Here is a 9,362-nt window from a genome sequence, read left to right as displayed (position 1 = left end):
TTCCTTTGACAAACACAAGGATAATGTTGGCCAAAAGTTATGGCTCCTTTCTTCCTGAATGCTCAAGAAATTGTGACCAAGTCTGTAGAATTGCTGTTATGATGATATCATCTCAGAGATGCCATCTTTCTGGAAAAGTAATAGTCATTACGATAAAATTTCTGATTCAGATCAACAAAGCAGAGATTGCTAGGACCAAAAACATGCAGCACTTCTGCAAACACTAGTATATCATAACCAATACCCTTTATTTGTCATTTCAGATGGTTCATAACAAGAATTATAGCCTTCAAAACATCATGGGAGGTGACTCGGGACGTTTAAAAATACCTTTGAACAAACTAAATTACAAAAAGAAAAAGAAAAGACCGAGTTGTGTACACGACAATGCCAAAGCAGAAAAGCCCATGGAATGCGTCTGATCATGCAGGGGTTCGTTGATATATGTACTTTGTTCTTGGGTCCACGATGAAGCCCTTACCCCCATTCACCTCGAGGTCATGCCTGCACAGATCAATTCATCAACTGACGCAATTTTCATTTATGGACTGAAAACTGGAAACCAAGGGAGTCTTCTGGCACTCACTGGAAGACGAAATCAGGGATGGTCAGCTGCTCACGAGGAACATATCTAAACAGTTGCAAGAGTCGATCTACATAAACAACTTTCTTCCATACCTAAGAAGCACACGATTATTGAAAAGATACCAAGTATAACGTGAACACAATAAGCTATCATATTTTACTAATAAAGAGAGGAGCTATGCATGCCAAGAAATACCTCTCCATCTACAAAGAGCTGCAAAGCAAAGACCGCTGTCCTCAACCCCAGTGTTGGATGCAAAACATATATAGCCTGCAACATTATGGAAATAGCATTATAAGAAGCCTGAACATGGTAACAACTCCAGTCAGCTGAAAATTTGAGTACTCGAGCTAAAAATAGATACATGTAAGTTACGCTTGTGCTTCCGACCGAGTATCTGTTGTAAGCGCTTCATCCAACCTAAATCTGGTTGCCTGTGTAGTAGCATCACACATGAGACCATTGAGAAGAAGAGGTGAAACTAGGCAAATAGCCAATGATTCAACTATCTGCAAGCTTGATGTAGGCACTAAGTGAAGTGAGCATATTGTGAACTAGCATGGGTGTAGGAAATCAACCAGGAGCTCTTGTTGTTCATACAACTAGTAAGACACAACAGTTGATATTTTCAGAGGCATTACTGTCATCAGTTTCTTTATGGAGCATGTGAGTATAATCTCTTGGGATTCAAACATCCTAGAGTGATACCATACTTACACTTGTAAGGAGGCAGCAGAGTGAATGTAGACAATGCTATAAGGCTTCTGAATCAAGGGTTCAAACTCCTGCAAGAAGAATATTGCTTTATTCCGAAAGGCATGATCACAGCAAAGAAAATCTTGCAAAGAACTCCATGTAAGCACAGACTGTGTTTAACCATGAGACTGAAAATCTACAAGACTAAATATGATATCTCGGCAGATGGCTGAAAAATCTACCATGAGCTCTCTATGGTGATCATATTTTTTCTAATACTAAATTATTTACCCAAAATTACCAAAATATTGGAATAATTATATGAAAAATGTAACATATCAGTCACATAAGATGATTATGATGATAAAGGACTTATTTTAATTACTAATAATCACCCAGAAAATAATTTGCACATTCTTAAATTCATATGGTCATATTATATACATGAAAACAAACCCTGAAAAGCAACTTCTTTATAACTCAATACCTTTATAACATACAGGACAAAGCGTTCCAGATCAAGGCATCGCAAAAGGAAGTGAGCTCCTATAACAACCATCACAGGCCGCCCCTCACTGTCGACACCACCACGGTAACTGAAATTCATACATAAAAGTAAGATCAACAATATGGAGAAGGCGTACATAATGAAAAAAAATCACATTCAATCACCAGATTAAGTTCATAAATATTCATTAAAAATGTCTAGAGAAGTGAACATAAACAACACATGAAGTATGCTATAGTCTGTGACTTTTAGATCTGTACTCCTATTTCTTCTGTTATCATTAGTGTCAATTACTCACTTCAAGTTATCTCCTCTATAGGTCCTTGGCCATGTTTTCCCAGTTTAACTTTTCTTTTCCAAAAACGCTAACACTTGTGTCTCTTATAGAGGAGTTGAAAAAGAGATGCAATCTGATGGATAGATGGCATCCCAAGTATGATCAGTTGTGTCAAATGTTATTAGATGTCCAAAAAGTAGTATCTAAAGAAAACCTTCAAAAAGTCAATGGATAAAAAAAGTGAAATTAACAAATAGAAGTGGCTTTCATTAAATTTTCCAAGAAGGTAGCACCTGGATTTAATCTCTGACATAAATCCTAGGCTAGTTTGTTCTGATATGTTCTGATGTTACCTGTCTCGAATAAATTTACCTTGGAATTAAACTTGGACCTACTTGAGATGATTCGCATCTAGTTGATAACTGGCTGAACTTTTGTCGAGCCTTCTCAGATTTTTGAATTATGATCTAAATCTTAAATAATTGCTGTTCCATCTCATGCATGATTTGCAACAGAAAAATATGATAGTCATACAAAAACAATAATAAATAACTGCTGCAAAGGTGACTTTATAACCAGACACTCTTAAGATACAGCAGTGGCTACCAGCATCTATAATGATTAATAGGCCAATTATTAAGAGCAACTGCTATGAAACACATTTTAAAGGGAGCCAAATATAAATTTATATTCTATCATCATGAGGAGATTCATATTCGTCAAATGGATAATCATTGTGGTACATATCGAGTAGTTCAATCTCATTTCTAGTCAAAGTTCGTAACATCATCAACATCTTTCTGGAACTAAAAAAAGGATTCCTCGGCCTTCTGAGCAAGGATACGATGTAAATTTGCAGAGCAGATACATATTCCCTTAGACACACTCGATAGCAAAAATTTCCTTGGTCAGCAGAACTACAATTCGTCTAGTTGCCAGAATAACAATGGCTAGGGAACCAAGTGAGCACAATTATAAGAATCTCAAGAGAAAGCTCAGTAGATTTCTTGTTACTCTTGGTAGACAATATGTATTATCTTCTCACTAGTCACTGATCACTACTCGGAGTTTATCATTGGTGCAATGACATCATCCAAAGCCGTAAGCAAGCAACATGGACATATGTAAGAAAAAAGATCATTTGCAACATGACCAACAAATACAAAGAACACGCCAATCATTGAACAAGAGAAAATGCATTGGACCCATCATGGGCTTCTGAAAATAGGGTTTAGAATGGAAAGTTAATAAAGGACTCTTAGATAATCAACTTGCATAAAGCCACTCTTGAGATATTTTTTCTAATGCTGTTATGTTTAGTAACAGAGTGGCTTGACAAGGAATAATTCAAACACTGATAAACAATATTTCTATCCATATGAAAATACTAAGTAAAAGAGCAACTAGAACATGAGGCAGAAGATCCACAGAATCTATTTGGTTCTTGCATAAAGCATGCCAACACTTGAAGTTGGTGCAAAGTCATAAATGCATCTGCAATTAACATAAGAACAATCTAACAGATCTCAGCTTTACACCTTTTTCTGAATGAAAAAACAAGTTATATATTGCTATATACCCATTAAGTTCTACATGGCATAGTCCAAAGAAACTAATAATGAGACGAACCTATTATTAGCAAGAGTTGAACTAATAATGAGAAGGCCCTTTTACTTGCATAATAAGTGGGTTCTATATGTATAAAAAAATACTTACACTATCTTCATTTCTGCAATATCTGAAAGATTAAGAGAATTAGCTTTTGCAAGATATCTGGAATGGAGTGAGTATTCTTCAGCAGCGGATAATGGAGGGCCACCAAGATCACCAAATCCAAGAAGCTTAGCACAATTGAAACCACTTTGTGTTTGGGCAGCCTTTTCCTGTTGCTCTTTCCTTCTTTGGTCGGGATCTTTAATCAATGACATAAATGCAGGATCCAGGTATGACTCCAAGCTGAAAGAATTCTTGCTGAAAGAATACAGCTTAGTAAAAAAAAAGCAAAAACACCCTCATAATGTGTATAGTAAAATATTCCTCCCTTTTTTTTATTCCAGCAAACAGCAGTGTCTTGGAACTTTCAGAAAATGAAGCCCAACCACCTCAATCCTCCAGGTCCCAAACATGAAAAAGAAAAGGACCACACAGATGCAGAAGAGGCTCCAAAAAATTGCTAAAGAAAAACCAAAAGTAAAAAAGAGAAAACTACAGAAAAGAAGATTAAAAAATGCTACAAGAAGAGGCCTCCTTTTATCTCCAGCTGCTTCCACCATCTAAAAGCAAAAAAAGGCTAAAAACTAGTGAAGCAAACTTATTCCTTTGTCACATATGTACACTAAGAAAAGGAAGAAACAAAGTGTGAAGCAACAACTAGTGAGCATTTTATTGAGGTAATCCATAATCCTGTATGTATCACAACCATCTGATGTTTTTAAAGTTCCATTACCATGCAAGTTAACCATGTCAATTGAGGATGTTCAGTAGAAGAATAAGATTCCATACTTGCTAAATCTCTAGCTTGTTAAAATATTCTACTGCAAAGAGTAGAATGAAAAAAAGCCTTTAAAGGTTATTAGTCGACAACCTGTGTGCGTTGCTACCCTTTACAAAAATAGTGCCATAGGAGGCAGCCAAACGCATAGACTCTTTTCTTTATACACAACAAAAGGATGGAAGCGGATCAAGGAAGCATGTAGCAGATGAAGGATATATGCAGACTTTACCATTAGCAGAACTGACTTAATGCATGAACTGTGAAACATAAAGCATTAGACATATAACAGAAGCCAGTTGTGTTTTTCCTCATTATCTGAGCCCTCCATTGCTGACAAAGGTACAAAGGCCCCCTTGTCCATGCATGCATGTATATGTCACTCTAGGTTCAACTATAATGTTCTGATTTGGTTTCTAGGTCTATAAGGAACTTCAGTGATCTTTGCATCTGTTATCACAGATGTGAGGTACACTAATAAAGTCACTAAACATATGAATAGATGGTTTTTAGCTTTAACTAACCGTCTCAATGTCAGTCCAACATCGGAGACTGGAAGATCCAACGAGGCTGTTGAAGGTTTTGGAGTAGATGCAGATACTGCAGGCAAAGGTTTTATTCTGATTTTCCTTTCATCGATAATTGTCTCACCATTCTCATCTCCGACATCAGCTGGAAGTTTTGAAACTGCAATCTCTTCTTCAAGCTTGTCTCTCGGAAAGTAAAGTGGAAGCAACCTTCATAGTGCATTGAAGTCAAAGAAAGGAACACAGAAAGATGAATTAATGTTCCAACATGTAAGGAGGAACCTTGACTGCCCTTTACTATGTCTGCCATGAAAGTTAAATGAAAGAGTATGGATATGTCATCTGATGTTATCATACATATTATCCAAGTTCCCAGATCGATATGTTTATAACAAGCTTGTAGCTTTTAGAAGTAGGTACCTTTTGTATATTTCTGTGTCTGATGATGTGGTGGTACAGAAAACAACTGCAGTGATTTTGTCTTTCTGCTTCTCCAAAAACCGCCTAACAGTCCCTATACAACTCACAAAGATAAATAATTAGCACGAACAAATTGTTTACAAAGAAAGCACCATAACTGAAGCAACATAGAGCAATCATTACCCCATGTGCATGCCTCATCACATATAAGAATATGAATGTAAAAGAAAAAAATATGAATATAAATGTCATGAACTGATTTCACCACAAGGACTTGTTTATGTTAATTGCTAAATAGGATATCCTACTGTCAAGGAGTATGCATTACGCACTTATTGCAACATGTGCGGCCGGTTCACGAGGATAGTTTTTGGCCTCTGTATATATACAACCAGTGGCAATGCTGCATGAGGATGTTAAAGGATGTTTAGTTTGACATATTAAATGTAGGCGAACACCGAAGAATATCTACAACATTCCACTTTAATACTTGCAATCTACAAAACCTACCTTTGCAATCCATTCTCAATTAGGAGCTCCAAACAAGAACGATAGCAGTGACTAAGAGCATTTTCTGCAGCTGTATGGTACTTGACAGCATACTTAGGGCCAACTGTATGAATAACCTTCCTGCAACATCACAGCAAATATCCTTTCCAGGTCAACACAATCACAAGTCCGTTGTACATAGGAAAATTTAGAATTGAAAATGCATACAAGCATCATGAGTTGCTTCATAATATATATATTCACCAAAGCTTAGATTAAAGAGATAATCAAATGTTCGACAAAAGCTATTACAAAAAACCTTTATAACTTTGTATTTACTCCAAAAAATCTGACTCATAAAGCACAGAAATTGCCTGAGTGTTCTCTCTGACACTATTACCTTATAGTATAGTGAACTCTTATCTCATTACCTCAAGGGTAATCTGCCGCAGCTCAATCAGATGCCACACCAAATTTCATTATGAAATGAGTACAAGTCACCAACAAGTTGCATCCCATAAGGACACAAATACAAAGATGAAAGAAGCCAAGCATAGTGCATATTAATGGACTGGCTGGTGAATAGCATGCCATTGTAGGAGCAGCACGGGAATCATGTGCGTGTTGCAACCCATGTCACTGATAATGAGCAGAGAAGCACCCTTTATAGCAAGACATGGACTGTTTAGCATGTATGGGAGTGTGTTTTCTGATAGTAGAACGATGACATGAGTACACAAAAGCATAGAGAATTTTTGGGAAAAATTACATACTACCTTCCAATCTTAGAACAATACGTTATTGAAAAAAACAGCAACTATAACAATTTAAACATTAACCCTTCAATAGACTTATCACACTTAATGTTCCTTGTTGATATGTTTCTCCACATCCTGCTTTTTTTTGGGTTCTCATTTATCCAGGTTCATGCCAGAAGACAGTGGACATGATGTAACTAGACTGGATAAAAATAATTACAAATAATTAAATTGAAGCAGATGTAAGAGTGAAGCAACAGTGGAAGTCATGGAGAAGAGTGATTCAATTAACTGGAATGCTAGTCAATTAGATGTGTCCTTTATGTCAATTTGTCAAACAATAACCAAGGACATGTATACGAAAGAATGCTGTCTGCGTGTGCACAAGTGTGCTTGCGTGTATGCTTGTCTTTGTGTGCATAGCAGGCCTCCAATTGGGGCATTGTCACTACAACTATGCAAAAATGCTCTCTTCTTTTCTCCAGAATTTCTCAGACCCAGAGTGCTTATTTACAAACCATAAAATACAACTATAGGTAAACGAAAAAGCATTGTTGCTATTAGACATGAAATATAAAGGCTTAGCACTTCATAGAAACACATATGGCACCATCTCATCAATTTCAGATGTGGGTCCAGGCATGTTAGGTTCAATAATTGATTCCTTACGTGTGAAATCCAGTATCCACAAGCATCAGTACATAGAGGAAGAGGTGCATAACTTTATAACATGTTCTTTCTTTACTGGCAGTGTTAATCACAGTGAGCATTTTCTTAATCACTAGATTAGGAAACAAGTTCGATGAAAATACCCAACCAATTCTATCAGAATTTGTTGTTGTGAATTGTGATGATATAATTATGACATTGGAATGGCTTTGTCAATGTATACATCGTAACACAAAATCACTCCTCAACATGAGCAACTTTTACACAAAGAAAATTACAACAATCAATAGATAACAGAAGTAGCCATGTTGATGCATGGACAATATTTTGGCAGCACTATCTTCAAAAAGTAATTTATGAACCAAGAATTGATTCTACTTATCTTGTGATCTTAAATCTGCAGATTAAGGTATAACATAATATTGACTAGACAAGATAATATAATTGGAATAACATAGTTAATGATGAGCTTTTTTTTCAGAAGCATGCATTCTCATGCTAGACAATGATAACACCAACCTAGCAGGGAGATCATATGCATTGGTAATTTTAGCCATCCCAGTTCGGCAACCGCCCTGCAAAAATCATACCAAGCTAATGACTATAAATTCAAGGAATAAAGGAACTGAATTTAAATGCAGCCAGTAGGATGACTCATGATTTTACCACATACCAATGACGCACATTCCTCTGCAAGACCTGGGCCAGCAGCAACATGCAAACCAGGGCTGCTATGTGCTTCATCCAAGCTCTACAAGGTAATTTAAACAATGTCAACCCTACATCCTCCAGAAAAGTTCATTAGCTATTCATGAATGTCATATAGTCCAAACCCGGTCCATGAAGAAGAAAACACATAAAGATAGAAAGAAGGATCATCATCTAAAGCTAGAGAAATATTTCTAACACAGACCAAATTCTACTCTCACCTCGTTAGTGGAATTCACGACTGCATCAACCTCCAAATTCCATGGGTTGCCACGCCAAAGATAAATCTTCGAATTGATTTCGTGATCCACAGGGAACCTCGATGTCACCCCGGAGTCAGCTCCAGAAGGCGACGTCAGAGGATCCGAGAAGTAGGAGAACGGCGACGAAGAATCCCCGCCGCCATAATACCTTTGGTCCGCATCGCTCCACCTCGGCACCTGATCGAGCGTCACCACCACATCTCCGCTATCCGACGCCATCCCGCCGCGCGTGGCGCTCGTGGCCACGCTCCGGTACATCTCCCGCGCCTCAAAACTCAATGTTTATGCCTTGCCTCAACGAATTCCCTCAGATTTAGCCAAGAAAACCCTTAAAAGATCGGATTTGGTAGCCGTTTCGAGTCCCAACGCAAGGAATCCAAGGGCTAACTCCAGATTTTCTAAAAAGATCACGAAAACGCATCAATCTCAAACCATTGACACGCCTCTCGCCGAAACCCTAAATTGAAAAGACAAGGAATAGAAAAGCATGAAAGAATCAGATGACAAGAAAAAACCCAGGAAACTCCAAGGCGCTACCTTGGGAGTCGATCGTATCTCCGATATGCACGAGAATCCGGAGAGTTCGCGTGATGACACCAGATCGGAGCTCCAACTACGCGACGGATCGAAACGGAGACCAGCGTAAATAGTCTTTGGCTGGGGGAAGAGATGTTAGAGGCGGAACCGGGTGGCCCGGAGCGATAGATGGCGCGGCTTCGCAGGGCTGTGTGATCGATACTTTCGCCTACTCGTTTATTCGGTACACCAAAGTCTACCTGCTTACCGCTTGCAGCGAACGGTGGCGCACCACGTTAGCCCCACGTGAGCTTCGTTGTCGCCTCCATTCACTGCGAAGGTATGGGAATGGGTCGCAGCTGGTACTGTTTCCGAGCTAATGTAAGTCGACTTGTACAGCGTGGCAAAAAGATGTGGGACCCTGGAGAGTGGGTCATCTTAATCATTGATCGCT

The 9,362-nt window shown here is 38.2% G+C and overlaps 1 protein-coding gene across 2 annotated transcripts; it reads right to left on the bottom strand.

Annotated features, from left to right (window-relative positions):
* Nucleotides 1-229: 229 nt before the first annotated feature.
* Nucleotides 230-9,075, bottom strand: LOC103994971 (uncharacterized). Of its 2 annotated transcripts, none has more exons than XM_065079159.1 (15): nucleotides 8,930-9,075; nucleotides 8,351-8,849; nucleotides 8,095-8,172; nucleotides 7,941-7,996; nucleotides 6,016-6,135; nucleotides 5,838-5,908; nucleotides 5,506-5,599; nucleotides 5,083-5,295; nucleotides 3,784-4,038; nucleotides 1,770-1,878; nucleotides 1,304-1,371; nucleotides 951-1,020; nucleotides 782-856; nucleotides 587-678; nucleotides 230-504 (listed from the first exon to the last, which is right to left on the bottom strand). In XM_065079159.1, the coding sequence occupies exons 2-15, from the start codon at nucleotides 8,648-8,650 to the stop codon at nucleotides 423-425; spliced, it is 1,683 nt and encodes a 560-aa protein (XP_064935231.1). In that variant the 5' UTR covers nucleotides 8,651-8,849; nucleotides 8,930-9,075; the 3' UTR covers nucleotides 230-422. The 2 variants fall into 2 exon arrangements, with proteins under 2 accessions (XP_064935231.1, XP_009413722.1); XM_009415447.3 differs by having other exon boundaries at nucleotides 8,351-8,790.
* Nucleotides 9,076-9,362: the final 287 nt, after the last annotated feature.

Source organism: Musa acuminata, chromosome BXJ1-8, assembly GCF_036884655.1.
Source record: "Musa acuminata AAA Group cultivar baxijiao chromosome BXJ1-8, Cavendish_Baxijiao_AAA, whole genome shotgun sequence".
Taxonomy (NCBI): Eukaryota; Viridiplantae; Streptophyta; class Magnoliopsida; order Zingiberales; family Musaceae; genus Musa; species Musa acuminata.
This window is presented reverse-complemented; position numbering and strand designations above follow the sequence as displayed.

Bases quoted from the DNA above. Each gene is read 5' to 3' on its own strand.
- LOC103994971 (XM_065079159.1), bottom strand. From the start codon at position 8,650: ATGTACCGGAGCGTGGCCACGAGCGCCACGCGCGGCGGGATGGCGTCG. The intron at 1,372-1,769 runs GTATTGAGTTAT...TTCTTCTTGCAG, and splicing joins TTGTCCTGTATGTTATAAAG to GAGTTTGAACCCTTGATTCA. The intron at 505-586 runs GTGAGTGCCAGA...TGATCTGTGCAG, and splicing joins ATCCCTGATTTCGTCTTCCA to GCATGACCTCGAGGTGAATG.